A 17,743-nucleotide genomic window follows, 5' to 3' on the forward strand; every position below is an offset into this window, starting at 1 on the left:
AATAAAAATTCAAGAGAGTGGAATGAAGTTTCTGGTTCCTAAAAAGTAAGATTATTTGGCAGTCTCATTCCTGTCCTTTTATCTTCACAAAAGAAAAGAAACGCCCATTAATGTTACTATTAAACTCACTAGTCACTAGCGTTCTCCTCTTTCCCTCGTGTGTGTGTATATATATATATATATATTTTTTAAATTTTTTTTTTTTTTGTTTTACCATATATATATATATATATATACATTGGAAATAAGTTATATTTTGGACCATATCAATCACACAGAAACAGTGTCGAAGGTAATTTAATCAGCTAAAAACTACGTTTTATGAAGGGTTAATGATTGCTTTGAATCATCCTTCCATTTTACTTCCACATGCGAATATGTCAAAAACAAATAAAAATACAAGCCTGAAGCCAAATTCTCGAATGCTCATACCTTTTACTTTTCAATTGATGCATTTTCTAATCAGATTGGTAGATGCATTGAATATATATATATATATATATATATATATATAGCTCAAATAATTTGAGCTGATTTACACGTTAAAGCAAATTAAAGAAATCCCTTCAGGTAGGATTAAGATCATTTACCCCATCAATCGATGTCAATAAACACAAATGGCGAATGAATGGAAAATTCATAAACAAAAAGACAAACCGATTAGTCTACTAATTTCTTGACCAAAATCCAAAATCAAAGCTTACGTGGAAAAGAGAGGAACAACAAAATAAAAAAAAAAGGAAAAAGACACATACGAAACCCCAACGAGGCACAAATGATGAAATTCACAGCGACACATCTTCTTCTTTGCCTCGTGTTTTTAACTTTATTATTATTTTTTTGTTTTTAAAATACGGGAGAAGCTGCCACGGCCCACGACCCCTGCAAATCGATCGGAAGCCAAAAGCTTACTAATTTCGTTGTTGTTTGCAGGAGAATGAGGGTCTGGTAGAGTCTTCCCCTTCTCAGTCCACTACGCTTCTTTCTCTCTCTTTCTTCCATGTGACAAAATGCTGAATTCCACGGGATTTTCACATTTCCCTAATCATCCATAACCTCCCACCTGCATTTCCCACGTACTGTTACTTCCCACTCTCTTTCCAAAGCCCTGGAATTCAATTCCCAATTCTCGCTTACTATTGGATTCTGCTAGGACTTCATTTTTTATTTTTTATTTTTTATTTTTTTCTATCTGGATTTGACCCTTTGTGGCTGTTTTGGATTTGGGGTTAATTGGAGGGTTGAATTCCGTGCAGTTTGGGCTTGATTGAATTGGGAAATTCCGAGATCTGGTGGGTTTTGTGTTGGGATCGAATTTTTATCTGGTTGGTTCGGTGGTGATTCGAATTATCGGTTTGGATCCGATCGGGGGAGAAACAGCGCCATCCGATGGCGCTGTTCAGAAGGTTCTTTTACCGGAAGCCGCCGGATCGGCTTCTCGAGATCTCCGAGAGGGTCTATGGTACCGTTTTACCCCCTCAATTCTTCTCCATTCCGCAATTTTCTTTTCCTTGTTTTCAGCTTCTGAATGCCCTAGCAATTGCGTAATTCCCGAGCTTTCAGCTTCGCGAAGCTGTGGAATTGCTCATTTGTTTTTGGTGATTCTTTGTGGCAACTTAGGTTTTGCGAGTTCCATTGTGGGAGTTGCATGGCATTTTGAGACGGTGCATTGTGAAAAATTTGTGGAATTGTGGTTTTTTTTGGGCTCTCTTTTGAAATTTGTTTTGGGGTGTTTTTTTTTTTCCCCTTTAGTTTTCTCTACGTGGTTAAGCAAATGTTGGGCAAGTAGCTTCCTGCTTGTTGAAATTTGTTCTAATTTTCTTTGATACATGGTGTTCATGTTGCCTGTGCATCTACTGGTGCCTAGAGGAGGAACCTGACAGCAATTCATACTTACGAGGAATGAAAATGTATATAGCGAAGAAGTAAACCTGAAAAAGGTGAATAGACGAATGAGCCTAGGAGAGCAAAGCACCCTTTAGTAAGGAGCTGAAAATTATCAATTGGTTTGTTGTATAGCGGCACTGTGGACTCTTAGGTCTGAGAAATGTGGATACTTCTGCTATATGTGATACTGCCTTTTGAGAAACTGACATGCCGTTGCTTTCGTTTTTCTTTTATCAATTTCAAACAGTGGATCTCGTTTTAGTTCGGTAAGAGCAGGAATTTGCTGGGCAAATTTGAATGCTTATTTTCTGGCATGATTTGAATCTTCTGGAGATTTTCTTTGAGAAATGATTTTTTTTTTTTGGCTATTTGTAGCTGCTTGTACTTCTTAAAAGAGAAGCTTTCTGAACACAAATGTTTGAGCAGTCTTTATCCCATTATATTCTATCTTTACTAGATGATTTTATCCCTTTTGAACTTTGATGGTTCCTGTCAGTTTAGTTTAAAATTCTGAAGTCTCTTCTCTGGTACTTATTTTACGTTTGATGACCATATACAATTATGGGTGTTGATTGTCCCCTTTCCGTTTTCTTCTTTTCTAGTGTTTGATTGTTGCTTCTCCACGGACGTTTTGGAAGAAGATGAGTATAAAGTTTACATGGGTGGCATTGTAGCCCAGCTACAAGATCACTTTCCTGAAGCTTCTTTCATGGTATTTAACTTTAGAGAAGGTGAGAGGCGAAGCCAAATTTCAGATATATTGACTCAGTATGACATGACAGTCATGGATTACCCTCGGCAATTTGAGGGGTGTCCTCTGCTGTCGCTGGAGATGATCCACCACTTCCTTCGATCGAGTGAAAGCTGGTTGTCACTGGAAGGGCAACAAAATGTGCTGTTGATGCACTGTGAAAGAGGAGGATGGCCTGTGCTTGCATTCATGCTAGCAGGTCTTCTGTTATACCGGAAACAGTACACTGGGGAGCAGAAGACTCTTGATATGGTCTACAAGCAAGCTCCTAAGGAACTTCTTCATCTTCTGTCTCCTTTAAACCCACAGCCTTCTCAGCTGAGATATCTTCAGTATATCTCTAGAAGAAATTTGGGCTCTGATTGGCCTCCATCAGATACACCTTTATTTATGGATTGTCTGATACTTAGAGTTCTTCCACTTTTTGATGGGGGAAAAGGTTGCAGGCCCGTTATACGTGTTTATGGTCAGGACCCTAAAACGCCAGCTAATAGAAGTTCTAAGCTTCTGTTTTCGACGTCAAAGGTGAAAAAACATGTGCGCAACTACCTACAGGTAATTTCTAAGTCACAATATTGAAACTGAAAGTTCATTTTACCAAATATAGAAATGTTCTTATGAACTTCGACAGCAGGCAGAGTGTTTGCTGGTGAAAATTGATATTCATTGCCGTGTTCAAGGGGATGTTGTTCTTGAGTGCATCCATTTGAATGAAGATCTTGTGCGTGAGGAGATGATGTTTAGAGTTATGTTCCACACAGCATTTGTGCGGTCAAGTATTCTGCTGTTTAGCCGTGATGAAATTGATGTTCTATGGGATGCCAAGGATCAATTCCCCAAGGACTTTAGAGCAGAGGTAAGTTATTGTTATTTCTCTGTGAATGTCCTTTTCTGAAGCTGTAGGAGTTGAATGCATTCTTATATGTGTATCAGGTACTTTTTTCGGATGCTGATGCTGTTGTGCCTACTCTTACTACAGTCGTAGCGAGTGAAGATGGAAATGAGACAGAAAGTGCTTCACCTGAGGAGTTTTTTGAGGTGGAAGAGATCTTTAGCAATGTAATCGACGCGCAAGAAGCAAAAGGGGATTATGATAATCATGTGGGTCAGGACAATACACGGGATGATATTGTTCAGAAAGAAGTCTGGAAAGAGGAGTTGGATCCTCACACATTTCAAGACTGTGCATCAGATGAAGGAACACCCAAACAGGATGTAAAGGTGGATTCTAATATTGATGCAGTTAAGGACATTGCTGTTGATGATGTGAAGTATAAGCTGGATGAGAGGGTCCATTCTGATCTCCATTTGGTGAAAGACATTGCTGTTGATGACGGTGTCAATTTACATTCCACGGTAGCTGCTGCTGATATGCAGATAAATCTTGAAACCAAGGAAGTGGTTGAAGATGTATCTGGAAAATTGGAAGAGATGGAAGACAACAATGTTACACAGAAGAACTTGGATTCCAAGGTCCTTAGACAAAAATCTGATAAATTACTGCCTTCTGTCCCTAGGAAGCTGGCTGCAGTGAATACAAAACCAACTGCAGATACAGTTGTTGTCAAACAAAAGATTAAGCAGCAAGAACTTCAAGGAGCTCATGTAAAACTAGCGAAGCCAAATGCAGTATCTAGGTGGATCCCTTCTAACAAGGGCTCTTATACTAATTCAATGCATGTATCATATCCACCATCAAGAATTAACATTGCACCAGCTGCTCCTGGCAGTAATGCTTCGAAGGATTCTAATGGAGGTTCCAAATCAAAGACCTCTTCTATTACTGCTACCCCTGCCTCTGTGGTTTCGACTGATGTGATCAATGATTTGACAAGTTGTAAGGTGGATCCTGTGAAGCCTTCAGACTCTGGACAAGAGACACTTGCTTCCTGCCCACCATCATTAGTTCCACCAATTGAAGAGGCAGATTCTTCCTCACCGACTCAAACACCACATCTTAGCCCACGGCAAGTAGTGCCCCATCCACCACCGCCTCCGCCTCCGCCTCCGCCTCCGCCTCCATTTCCACTGCAGTCAAATAACTATTCATTGTCTACTTTGCTGCCCAGGTCTTCTTTATCACCTTCCCAACCTTTGCAGGTAGGTGCAACACCTCCCCCCCCTCCACCTCCGCCACAACTTTCTTCACTACTAGGTAATGTTGTGTCCAAAACTTCTCCCGCATCTCCACCTCCTCCACCCCCTCCTCCTCCCCCTCTTCCCCCATCGAGTAGACAAAACAGTGCTACCATGTTGCCTCCTCCACCTCCTCCATCCCCTTGGAAGTCTGGGTATGCATCAGTCGTCTCTCCAGCGGTCACAAGTTCACCACCTCCACCTCCTCCCCCTCCCCCTCCCCCTCCCCCTCCCCCTCCTTTTGTGAGTGCATCAACTGCATTGAAACTTGGAGTACTTGCCACCCCTCCCCCTCCTCCTCCTCCTCCTCCCATGCGTGGAGTTCCATCTCCTCCTCCACCTCCACCACCTCCACCTACTTTACATGGAGGTCTGCCACCACCACTGTCTCCATTATATGGAGCCTCATCTCCCAATCTGCCACCAATGCATGGAGCCCTGCCTCCCCCGCCTCCCCCACCTCCTCCAACACGTGGAGCTCCACCACCTCCGCCACCACCTCCAATGCGTGAAGCAGTGCCTCCACCTCCTTCAATGTCTAGAGTGCCGCCTCCACCGCCTCCTCCAATGCGTGGAGCACCACCGCCACCGCCGCCGCCGCCTCCTCCAATGCATGGAGCACCACTGCCGCCGCCTCCTCCAATGCGTGGAGCACCAGCACCACCGCCACCTCCTCCAATGCCTGGAGCACCACCACCACCGCCCCCTCCTCCTATGCGTGGAGCACCACCTCCTCCACCACCTCCTACAGGTCGAGGCCCACCTCCCCCACCTCCCCCATTGCGTGGAGCACCACCGCCTCCACCTCCTCTAGGAGCTCGTGCGCCTGGCCCTCCAGCTCCACCTAGACCCCCAGGTGGTGCACCTCCTCCTCCTCCACCATTAGGTGCCAAAGGACCAAATGCTGCAGCTGATGCGAGAGGGATAGGGAGAGGGCGTGGGATTCCACGTCCTACAGGAATGGGGGCGAGTGCTACAGCTCCTCGAAGATCCTCCTTGAAGCCTTTGCATTGGAGCAAGGTAACCAGGGCTTTGCAAGGAAGTTTGTGGGAAGAATTGCAAAGATATGGAGAGACTCAAATGTAATCTAACTTCTTTTACTGATCTTTATTACCAATTACATAACTGATGTGTTCTTTTTTCGTAAATATTATATCTTCAATTTCAAAGATCATATTTTTGCCTTTTTGTATATGTTTCAGTATTCTTCCTTTCACGATCAGTGATATTTGCGCCCTTTTATCTTAGTGCGCCAGGGTTTGACGTGTCAGAGTTAGAGAGCCTTTTCTCTGCAACTGTTCCAAAACCTGCTGATGCAGGAGGTAAATCTGGGGGACGACGCAAGTCTGTTGGATCCAAGACTGACAAAGTCCACCTGGTAATCTAATATAACTTCAATGATGTCATAGAAATATAGTTGCTGGAAATAAAAAAAGTTTGTGAGTTGATTCTACTGAATACCTTTATATGATCTTCAAATCGACTTAAAAAGTTCTAGTCCAATGTGATTTCTGACTGATTCTTGATCCAAGCTAATTTTCGGCTATCAGATAATTGCATCATTAAATAGCTTGTAATCCAAGAAGAGGAAAAACTAATATCAATTATGGTTTTTGGCGTAAGGAAATTAACGAATAGCCGCTTCTTTTTTGCTTTCAAATTGTGAGAAAAGAGCTACAGTTTTAAACTTAATTTTTTGCTGAAGTACACCATTCTTCGTAGCAAGAACTTTTGATCTTTTTGTTGTTGTTAGGGAAATACCCATCACACTTCCCATTTGGGATTTAAACTATGACTTTGCCCATGACCCCTTGTTTATTAGGAGCTGGGGCTGAGGGAGATGCCATCTGGTCCAAGGACCATTGGTTTGATCTTTCATCAAATTTTTATCAGATACTAAATGTAAATTGCTCCCTGATAAAGAGTTTGTGTCTGTTGGTATGCATGCACATATGACCCAAAGGAAGAGAGTGTGTATTGTAAGCCACAACCCCTTTATAGAAAAATAATGTTTGTGTCTTACTTTTCTTATGCTTGAGAAATAGAATTAAATGGTGGAATTTCAATTTCAACTCTTATAATTTTTTTTTTTTAAAATGAAAACGAAAAAAAGGCCTACACTGGATGGTGGCAATGGCTATACTCGTTGGATAGAAAGATATGCCTGAAGTCCTTCCACTTGGTGGTAGAATTTTTACTAGTAAAAACTTATTGGGTTTATCTGGGCAATGCTTGCTGGCTGTTGATGGTTAAAGATGACTTTAATCTGAGACACGTTTGCAAATGATGGTCTGATATCATATCTCTTGTGTCTTAATAAATTTGTGTATTATGCATTGTAGATTGACCTGAGGAGAGCCAACAATACTGAAATCATGCTCACAAAAGTTAAGATGCCGCTTCCTGATATGATGGTATGCTATATAGCCCATGTTCTTGTAGAAGTTTGATTCCTTTCTTGATTTGTGGAAGAAGGCATGATTTTCTCTATTAGATGGATACAAGGCGTTTGATGTGAAACGATTTTTTGCTTACAAAACATGCATGGGGAACAAATTTGTAAGAGTTAATGCAGTTTATTCTTGCTTGTCTGTTATACATGCTTTGTGGGCAGTAGGGTTTAGTATCCAGGTAAGTGAATACCTTTGTTTTAATTTCTTAATACCAGAGCATATTTTGTAAGTTCTTATGCTTGTACTGAAGGCAGAAGACTAAGTTTGTGATGGTATAAGAGCCCATATTGGATAGAATATAGCTATAAATTTTTGTAATGGTTTTAATGCAAGATGTGGACTTGGCCACCAAAGGACACAATAAAATTTGGGTTGGTAGTTGTACACCAAGGCCTTTGGGAAAACATATAGGTGGCTGTTATGTGATCCTTGCATATCCTAGTAGTCTCAATTTGATCCTGATGGTTCCATCTCTATGAGGTGGGTTAGAGGATGGACCAGGGGCATGGCATAGTTAGCTCAGGCTGACGTACATCATTATGGTGGATGATAAGTGAAACTTGGAGCTGGTAATAGATCTTCTGTACTGTTATCCCTTCAGTGTCATTGCGGTACAAGTAATGTGGTTGGAACTGTGACTTTTTTGTTGTTTTTCTTTTATTCTTTTTATGGTTGAATAGGGGCTGGTAATATGCTTAATGAACACCATTCCAATAGGTATGAGTTACAAATCTATTTATATATATATTGTCAGGCTGCCGTTCTTGCAATGGATGCGTCAGTATTAGATGTTGATCAGGTGGAGAATCTTATAAAGTTTTGTCCTACAAAAGAGGAGATGGAACTTCTCAAGGTGATGCTTTCACATAAATTGTGATTCCCTTTTATGTTTCGAGCAATTGTTGAATCCTTTTCACATTGAAGAGATTTTGTGCTATGTTTATGTGCTTAGAGTAAATAATTTCGCACCATTTTTTTAAAATCATGCTTCTGTTTGTTTGATTTTGATCTTTTCTGTTTTGTTCATTTAGGGCTACACTGGTGACATGGAGAACCTGGGAAAGTGTGAACAGGTCTGGAATAGTTTCTGTGTTGACCAGATTATGTTATTTGTTATTGGTTACTGAATCACAATCTTGAGCATTTTGCAATTAGTTGTGCTTTTATAAGTGCTATCCTTTTGTTGATCTTTGAATTATTGTGTACCTATGGCATTCTACTAGTCGTGTAACTAGTCTGAAAGTTGATCTGGCCTTGTCTTACTTGATAGTAAAATTAATTGAATACTCTCTATTGCTCTCTCTCCCCTTTGGACGATAATTTAGTAGTTAACACTCATCTCTTCACTAAATCAGCGAGAAAATGCTCAGCGAGGGTTGCGGTCTCACAATGGAAGTTCTAGTTGGTCTTCTCTCTCTCTATGTGGGAATTTGTAGTAATTAAATAGAATGACTAGTGGCCTATGTCAATTATGCTGTGTATTCTAATTTCTTTAAATCAGAAGTTTATGTATAAAACCTCGATTTTTTATGGTAAGAAAAAAAATCAGTGTAGCCTCCATATACTATTATTCTTATCCTTCCTTCCCAAAATAGATGGGGTGCTTTCCTTTTTGGGCTGTCACAAAATACATGGGATTAGTACTTGTCCAGTTGTCCATTTCACTTCCCATATTATCCTTAAATTTGAACCTAACCTCAAGGGGTAGATCAATTGGCTGGTGACAAGCGAAGACCACTAGTTTGAATCTCCCATTCGTCCTCCCATTGGGACGAATTAGTAATATATGTAAAAAAAAAAATCCTTAAATTGAACCCATCTAAGGAAATTTTAGGAAAATTGTTATGTTTATTTTGTTTCATTAAAATGTGTGCCATTTGTGATCATCTCATCTATTTTAGAACAGAGGTAGCGTAACTTTTTTAAAACGTTTTCCAAGTTTGTTTGTTTTTCTTATATGGCGATCATTTAATTGTACAAGACATCACTTTCTCTTATATGATTTGCTTTTCTGTTGGATGCATGGTTGGGACATATTGTAAAAGCTTATATATTATATGTTTTTTTTATTTATTTATTTTTTTCTTATAATGTTGTAGTACTTTTTGGAGCTCATGAAAGTGCCTCGTGTGGAGTCAAAATTAAGAGTATTCTCTTTCAAGATTCAGTTCAGTTCTCAGGTTTGGTCGTATCTGCAATGTTTGATTTCAATAAATTTTTTAACATCAAAAAGTTGTCTTTTTTGCCTTATTTGTCTTATTGTTGAACTCTTATGTAGATTTCAGAATTTAAAAAGAGTTTGAACACTGTGAACTCTGCATGCGAAGAGGTATGCCACTAATGATTGCAAATCCTTCTGTTGCAGTTTCTATACTAATAGTTGAGCTTAGGTACTCTGTTGTTGGTTTATTAGGTCCGGAAATCTGTCAAACTGAAGGAAGTTATGAAGCTTATTCTTTTGATAGGGAATACATTGAACCAAGGAACTGCTAGGGGTAAGGATCTTCATTGTTATATAGTTCTTGTTATCATTTGTTTGTTCCTGGTATATTCGATGGTTCATTCTATTTTGCTTAAGGATGTTTATACATAACTCCATTATGAATAATTAGCAAATGTGTTTACCAACAACTGCAGTTTCTTATAAACAATTATGAAGAGAGAAGTTGTTTATAAATGCTCATAGATTATTATTTATCTAATGCTCTCTGCTGTTGGCACGGCTGAGTCTAATTTATAAATAGGTTATTAGTATTAGCCATGGTTTGTTATTTGGAGAGTGCAAATAATTTTATGTGGGTTTAAAGCATCATGAAGACAGTATATTTACAAATATTATATCTGTTGTATGCTATTATTTTTTGTGTACCATTTGATGACTTATAGACTGGACTTTTGTAAACTTGTGTTCTGATTTAAGATTCAAATAACCATCGACTTTAGAAAGAAGAGTGGAGATTTTTTTTGAAAAGTTAGTGATAATTTATTTGTTTCTAGTCTTATATTTTACACATGGCTAGTTAGCATGAAGTTTGAAAGCTTCTTGGAATTTAGTGATACCTAGTTAAGTGTTAAATGAACTTTTCTATGGTAGTCTTTGTGCAACTTCCATTGCAAGAGGCACATGCTTCATGCACCGAATGTGTGACACTTTTGAAATTGAAGTTGAAAAAAAAATTGACTTGTTTATGAATATGTAGTTAGGGGGTGTTTTGTTATAGTTTCTGTGATTCTACATGATTTGTACCATATTCTTTAGGTCCTCTGCAGACTTTGCATCGGTGGCATGTCTTATTAACCCTCAATGTGTATGGGAGATTTTAGAGCTGATTTGATGTTAACTTTTTTCTGTTGTTACCTTTATGTCTAATTTTAATTATCAAATGATCCCAAATCATACAGGTTCTGCAATTGGATTCAAGTTAGACAGTCTTCTAAAGCTCACTGATACACGTGCTTCTAACAGTAAGATGACACTCATGCATTATCTTTGTAAGGTATGGTTTCTAAAGTTTTGTTGTTTGCTATGCGTATCAATATCATTTTTTGTGGCTTACCCAAAGAGTGCTTATTCTGAATTTAGGGTTGCAACCTGGTTCAGGTTGGGTTGGTTTAAGCAAGCTGACCTAATCTAATTGATTTTGTCAGACATCAATCTAGAACCGTACCAAGAACTAAAATGAATTGAGTTATTTCAGTTTGAGTTGGGTCAGTCTTAAATGTATATTCATTGAGCTTTCAGGCTGATAATAATAAATGATAAAACAAAAAGCATGAGAAAGTTTTAGGTAGCTTATACTATTGTTCTACTGGTATTTGCGTAAGGATGATTGCTAGCCAGATTTGTGTTTTGCTCACCAAATTTTCCTGCACTTAAGTTCTTTACTGCTGGATACCTTTTTCTGTTTTATTTATTAATGGCAACTATGCTTTTATACTAAATCTTAAATTTGGTTTTCTTGCTGCTCAGATTTTGGCTGATAATTCACCCACACTTCTTGATTTTCACCTGGAGTTTGTTAGCCTGGAAGCTGCAACTAAGGTGAACATCTCTTTCTTGATGCTGATCTTAAGTATCATTATTGGATGATGTTTATATATATTTTCTTTCTTTCTTCTTGCAGATACAATTAAAGTCTTTAGCAGAAGAAATGCAAGCTATAATCAAGGGACTAGAGAAGGTCAGGCAGGAGCTGGCTGCATCTGAAAATGATGGCCCTGTATCTGAAGTTTTCCGTAAGGTGTATAGTCTTTTTTGTCAACTATTTTATTCTTCATAGTTACTGTTTCTTGATACACTTTATTTTGCCACATTCTAAATTTAGATTAACAATTTGGTTATCTATTCGTTTTAGTTATATTTTTGACTGTTTGCATTTGTCGGCTTGACATAATTTTTCACATCAGCTACCTGGTCTCAATTATGACTTTGACTTACCTTATTTACTTGTCAAAAGAAAAAAAATGTTGGCTTAATTTTTTTTGGTAAAAAGAACCTTTTTTTCTTCTTCTTTGCTTTTGATTTCTAAAGAAGTTCTTGAATTTTAATTCCTCATACTACACTTTAAAAGTGCGGAATACATATGAAGGAAATTTATTCATGGCATAAAGTTGGGTAATTAAGAGACAAATTGAGGAATGTTGAATTTTAGTTGTATTGCAGGCTATTAGAAATATCAAGTCACTATTAGATTTATGGGACTGTTCTTAATATGGTAAAATTTGACTCTTATGTGGTTCCCTTTTTGGTTAAGCTCTTTTAGGAAGGTTACTTGCAGTGCCAATTGACTGCAGTCTCTATGTCCCTGGATATTCATGTTTGTGTACTAAGAATTTAGGAAATTACAAAAGTTTCAGAGAAACTTATATAGCGAGAATTGTTGTTAAATTAATTACAATATCATTTATTACTCTTTGATTCTATAAGTGCTATTTTACATATGATTTAATCAACACAGACACAATTCATACATGCTTGCAGCCACTTTGAACATACGTAGCCTCTTCATTTCAGTGTTCCTTATCACGGGCCAAAAGGCCATCCATCTATATGAACTACACCCTTCTCCAAGAATGTCACTTTGCTTCTTTTTTCTTTTTTCTTTTTTTTGCTAGGTATGGTGTCTGCATTTGGGCTGATTTTTCAGAGTGGCCGTGTCTCAATTATATTATTGTGTTTGCAGTGAATAGATATGCTTATTTTCCTGTGTATTCTCTGCCTACTGAATTTATTTACAGATCAAAAATAGATTAGGTTATCAAAGACACTCTTGTGATTGAATACATTTATTTTGTCTGGCATTTAATGCACATAGTTTTAGATATAGATGTGTTATAATATTTGGGGGATATTGGTCTTTATTATGAAACATTTAACGATGCGGTATTTTATTGCCCCTTAGAAAGTCCTTCCAATGACATCATGACCTGCAAAGAGATTAATTGTTGATTTTCCATTTTCCACGGAATATGCACCAACTTTTTTCGCTGAATTTCTCATGTTTCTGTATACTTCCCTAACAATTTCTGTATTTTATTCTAGACATTGAAAGAATTCATTGGCGTTGCTGAGACAGAGGTGGCATCTGTAACAAATCTATACTCTGTGGTGGTATGTTAATATGATATCAACTATTTTTTTTATGATGATATCAACAACTTTGACACATTTTCTAATGAAGTGAAGTCGTGTCTTCTATTATCGTTCTTTGGTGAACAGGGTAGAAATGCAGATGCACTTGCACTGTATTTCGGTGAGGATCCTGCCCGTTGCCCATTTGAGCAGGGTAAGTTATGGATATAACATCTACATATTTATTGATTATAAAAAGTATGGGCAAGTCTTACCTTTTGTTAAGAAGTTTCGAATAAGTCTAATCGATGTGCATGTGATCAATTAGTCCTATTGGTACTTATTGGTCTTTTTCTAATAGAAAAAGTTGAATGATCCATACTTATCTCCTACTGACTTGATGTCTAATTTTTGGCTAGATAGGGTTTGGATGCTGCCTTCAATGGAATTAAATGATTGTATGGCTTGGATGTCCCTTGGAAATTTACATCTTTCTTGAATTTTTTTCTGTTGTACTACATGCACTCATGTTCGGGGCCATTAGGCAGTATCTGAAAGTTGAGGCCATAATGCATCCTCTAGAAATGCCATTTTTGTAAAGAAGATTTCTCATGGAAACGAGGGAAAGATATAGAAAAAGTGTTTAAAGACTAGAAAAAGATGTAAGAACAACGATTTAATTGAAATTGCTCAAAGAAACTTTAGTAGTCACAGTGAAAAAGTAAGGAAGAAGACATAGGAGAGGACAATGAGATGGAATCAAGTTTCATCATCCTCCAATTATTGTAGTCTAGTTTGTGTTTTTACATACAGAGATCTTTTTATTTTATTTTTTATTCTTTCTATTTTTCTTGTATTCCTACTGTTCTTTCTCTTCTAAGAAAAGAAGGGGGGAATGGGTGTTTCTAAGAGAAAGGGGGAGCTTTCCATAAATACATACATATGACATACATCGGTAATATATACACATATAAAAATGAAGTTCAAATTATACATGGTGGAAAAATATCAACGTAATGGAAACATCAACGTAATGGAAACTCAATTTGTTATGTGTCATATTTTGGTACAAGTTAATCTTGACCCATCATTCAGAGAATTAAAATAAATGTGGTGCCTCATTATTTGTTAGTTTTATGTGGTAATGCTTAAACTGATGCTGCATTAATATATGCAGTCACGGCGACTCTCCTAAACTTTGTAAGGTTGTTTCGGAAAGCACATGAAGAGAACTGCAAACAGACCGAATTGGAGAAGAAGAAAGCCGAGAAGGAGGCCGATATGGAGAAGGCGAAGGGCATTAATCTTACACGGAAGGCGGCAAGATAAGAGAAGATTGAGCATCCCTGCGTAGGAAATTGAGCTTCTGCCACACAGCTGAGCTCTGCCCCAATGTTGCTGACTAGATGATGGCCAAGGACACAGCTTTTTTGGACTGTCAGAGGCCTAGCTTCAGTATTGATGCAACAGTAAGCCTTCCATTGTGCTTTAAATGAGGAGGCTCAAGTGTTCCTCGAGGCCTGCAGACCTTCAACTCTGCAAAAGTCTTAGCTGAACATATGCATTGATTGGATGATTTTCAACCAGATGGTCATGGTTCACTAATCAATCACATTAGATATCTCGCTGACAGACCAAATTTTGACAAACATTGGGCGGCTGCTATCAGCGACAGAGAAGCAGAGGTACGGTACTCCATATAGGGCAACTGCTATGGAGGTGGTTGGATTTGGCCCCTCCAGCACCATTTTGAGAAGGATTTCTGTAATCTTGGGTCAGTTTTTCGTTACTGAATTGGTTTCCACTTTCACACCATTCATTTGGCATAATTTTTTTTGGCGCCAGAGCAGATGCCTTGGGGATTGTAAAGCACATAGTCCAACTGTACCATGAAACCTTGTACAAAGCTCTAACCTTTCCTTTAGAAGTCATTCTTTCTCATGTAACATAAAAGTTAGTCATTTTTATGTTCCTTGTAGTAGAGATTTTGATAGGAACCCGTCACGAAAGGTGTTGTATAGGTGTCAGGTTGAGAAAGAGATACTAGAAGACGGGGGGCTTTCTCTTTAGTGTAATTGTAACATAAACAAAATATAGGCTGTTGAGTAGAAATTTGGTTGTTTCTTCATTTGATTATTTACCAAATTATACACATTCAAGAAATGTCAAAAAGGGTTTCGGTTCTTCTCTCTTACTCTGCTTGCTTGCTTGCTTGTGTTGGTACCAGATTGAAGTTGCAAATTGAATGTCAATCTGTTTGTACTAATGTACTGTCTTCTGTAAATTCAATCTGGTAAAAAGTACCTTGTGACTTGTGAGGTGAAAGTGCAGGAGGCAACTGGTTATGTAAAAAGTACGATCTTTTTCTCGGTGATGAACAAAAAATGATGAGAGAGAACTCTGTGCCCCCTTTCATTCTCGCACTCTGTTTCTTTAATGTTGGGTTTTAGTTACTCAGCAAATTAGACAACTTTGAGTTAAAGTCGATGACGTTTGGGTTAAAAGGAATTTGGAACAATCTGGACCCTTCATGAAATTTACAGAAGATGTGTCATAGTTTAAAACTACAGCACTGAAGCCGGATTTGTTGCAGCCTTGGGGCTTATTTGGGTGTGCGTTTGAGGGGCTTAAAAGTGCGTTTAACACTCAAAAAGTTTGTTTGAAGAAAAAAGTACCCGTTTGATAAAATAATTGAAAGTGTTTTTTAAGAGTACAAGCAGCTTAAAAATAATTAAAATACACTTTTAACAAAAACCTAAAAATAAAGCTATTGTTAAAAAACACTTTTTGACTTAAAAATTTTATTTATCAAGCGTAACCACAAAAACATGCTCTTAATGAAGGGAGGCTTGCTTCTGAGTTGCTACATTGCTTCTAGTGGCTTTTCTGCTTGGCTCTTGCACACGCACCCACACACCAAAAGGGATAGTTTGCTTATAGATGGCTCATGAAATTATCTTTACTTGATCTACAAAAAAGTCGTACAGAATATATAGTTCTCGCTCACTTTTTGGTGCATTTTACTTTATTTCCCCAATTCCCTATTTTACCCTATTTTTAGGAGTGGCAATTCATGTTTATGAGTTGGGTTCGAGTTTGGGTGGTATTGTGCCATGAGCATAAGATTATATAAATAAATTCTAATCTAACCCATTTAATATATATATATATATATATATATATATATATATATATAGGAGAGTTTTAAGCAGGAGAGGCTAATATCATGACATGTGGCACTCCATTTATTTGACACGTGATTATTTTAAATGAAATTGTGTGCAAGTGTGTAAATCAAAACACACGTGACCCGTTTTCACATCACTTCAAACTGCTCTCTCTCTCTTTCTCTATTCTGCTGTTCTTTACAATTGTTTCGTAGCTTGCTAATTTTGTATTGGGTTCATAGGTCGTGTAAAAAATTGCTAGCTCTAAATGTCATGTGTGGCTTCCGAGTTGTGTTGAGACATGTCTATAGAACTATATAGGTCAATCCTAACCTGATCAATTTAATTAACAGATAGACTTCTCAACCTTCACTTACTAATTTCATGTTGGGTGCACGGATCATGTAAAAAATTGTTAGTCCTGCCCAGTATTTCATCACATAACCCACATATAGCAGATTAAGAATGCCTTTTGTATCATTCACACTGTAAAGGCTGCCAATGTACATGGTAAAATGGGACGAAAGAAACCATAACAGAAAACTGAAATTTGAGAATATGAGAAAAAAGAAAATTCCATCTTTCTATTTGCATCTTGTTGAGGTCACCCCTGCACCCGCAATGTGGGTCTTTATGTCCTATACTTTTGCCTGATTTCTCCTCAAGCAACAGAAAAATCGATTCTGTGAAATTTATCAAACGAGCCAACTATCCCATTTGTTTTCTCAATGTAATCTATGCATGTTCTTGAGCAGTCCTTAATCGGACATAGACATCACTGTCTTCTTCCCCTGCAAATTCAATCCTGTAAGAGTACCTTCCTTCCTGCTCTATCCAATATCCTGTCTTGCAGCTTTTGAAGAATATGCAAATCACAACCGTATCAAGAACAATGAAAATCGAATACAAGTAAGCAATGAAGATCCCCTCCAAAGCCATGGATGCTCCTAGCTTTCCAGCAAAATGATAAGCTCTCACAACCCGGAATTGGAACAAGGCTTCAATGGAGGCCAGAGCCATATTGACCGGCAATGCCAGCAACAGCGCGGTCGACGTTCTTCCTCGTATAAGAGCGCAAGCCTTGAGGATCGCCATGTATCCACCGCAGCGTTCCATGCCAGACAAAACCATTGCCAGGCTGCATACTATGAGGGCATTGGCCAGAATTATGGAGTAGAGCACAGCCCCTGCAGCCGACAGGAAGAGGAGGCAGTTGGGAGAAGAGAAGCCAAATCCTTCCAGACAATTGAAGGCAAAGAAGAGAAGAGAGAAGACGGTGGCATTCGCGGAGAGGATCAAGAAAGAGTTGCATAAGTAGGTGAGAAAGAGTGGCTTGTAAAGGGTTAGTAAAGAAGAAAACAAGGAAGGTGGCAATGGCAAAGTTGGTTTGTTTTGTTTGAGGGCTTGAATTATAGCTGCTTTTGTGATGAGGAGGAAGGAGAGGGTGAAAGGAAGTGTAAGGATGGAGGAAAAGATTGTCTGGGAAAGCTTCTGGCTAAGAATGGTGAAGAACTCTGAAGAGGGTGGGAAGCCTGCGGCGTCAAAGAGATTTCGTAGGCGGCTGTAAATGGTTAACAGAAGAGATGAAGAGGAGGGGACACAGGCTTGTGAGAACAGAACTGAAACAGAGAAGGGGAAGGCCAGGAGTGCAGCCGTTGAGGTGAAGTAGTTGTACCTTTGAAGGAATGTGTAGATTGAAGTTCTGATAATCTTGCCTGTTTTTGCCATTGGAAGCTTTTGGGTTTCTTCCATTGAGAGAGGGAGAGGGAAAGGGAGA

General features: G+C 38.5%; 2 protein-coding genes across 4 annotated transcripts; one reads left to right on the plus strand and one right to left on the minus strand.

Annotated features, from left to right (window-relative positions):
- The first annotated feature begins 817 nt into the window (after positions 1 to 817).
- Positions 818 to 14,993, plus strand: LOC132173996 (actin binding protein). Of its 3 annotated transcripts, XM_088514157.1 has the most exons (17): positions 825 to 1,462; positions 2,490 to 3,193; positions 3,273 to 3,494; positions 3,572 to 5,856; positions 6,023 to 6,152; positions 7,117 to 7,188; positions 7,982 to 8,080; positions 8,259 to 8,300; positions 9,327 to 9,407; positions 9,506 to 9,556; positions 9,641 to 9,722; positions 10,630 to 10,724; positions 11,198 to 11,269; positions 11,352 to 11,468; positions 12,770 to 12,838; positions 12,947 to 13,013; positions 13,977 to 14,993. In XM_088514157.1, exons 1-17 carry the CDS (start codon positions 1,390 to 1,392, stop codon positions 14,126 to 14,128), a joined length of 4,413 nt encoding a protein of 1,470 aa, XP_088370283.1. In that variant the 5' UTR covers positions 825 to 1,389; the 3' UTR covers positions 14,129 to 14,993. The 3 variants fall into 3 exon arrangements, 2 of the variants coding, with proteins under 2 accessions (XP_088370284.1, XP_088370283.1); XM_088514158.1 differs by lacking the exon at positions 13,977 to 14,993 and having other exon boundaries at positions 820 to 1,462; positions 11,352 to 11,463; XR_015911670.1 differs by lacking the exons at positions 12,770 to 12,838; positions 12,947 to 13,013; positions 13,977 to 14,993 and having other exon boundaries at positions 818 to 1,462; positions 10,630 to 10,692; positions 11,352 to 11,379.
- Positions 14,994 to 16,442: 1,449 nt separating this feature from the next.
- Positions 16,443 to 17,743, minus strand: LOC132176122 (uncharacterized). Its single transcript, XM_059588249.2, has one exon. It carries the CDS (start codon positions 17,716 to 17,718, stop codon positions 16,702 to 16,704), a length of 1,017 nt encoding a protein of 338 aa, XP_059444232.1. The 5' UTR covers positions 17,719 to 17,743; the 3' UTR covers positions 16,443 to 16,701.

The sequence above is a fragment of the Corylus avellana genome, chromosome 3, assembly GCF_965113065.1.
Source record: "Corylus avellana chromosome 3, dhCorAvel1.hap1.2, whole genome shotgun sequence".
In the NCBI taxonomy this organism is placed as follows: domain Eukaryota; kingdom Viridiplantae; phylum Streptophyta; class Magnoliopsida; order Fagales; family Betulaceae; genus Corylus; species Corylus avellana.

Coding starts and splice junctions, on each gene's coding strand:
- LOC132173996 (XM_088514157.1), top strand. CDS start 1,390: ATGGCGCTGTTCAGAAGGTTCTTTTACCGGAAGCCGCCGGATCGGCTT. Junction 5,857..6,022: donor AGATATGGAGAGACTCAAAT/GTAATCTAACTT, acceptor CTTTTATCTTAG/TGCGCCAGGGTTTGACGTGT. Junction 11,270..11,351: donor GCCTGGAAGCTGCAACTAAG/GTGAACATCTCT, acceptor TTCTTCTTGCAG/ATACAATTAAAGTCTTTAGC.
- LOC132176122 (XM_059588249.2), bottom strand. CDS start 17,718: ATGGAAGAAACCCAAAAGCTTCCAATGGCAAAAACAGGCAAGATTATC.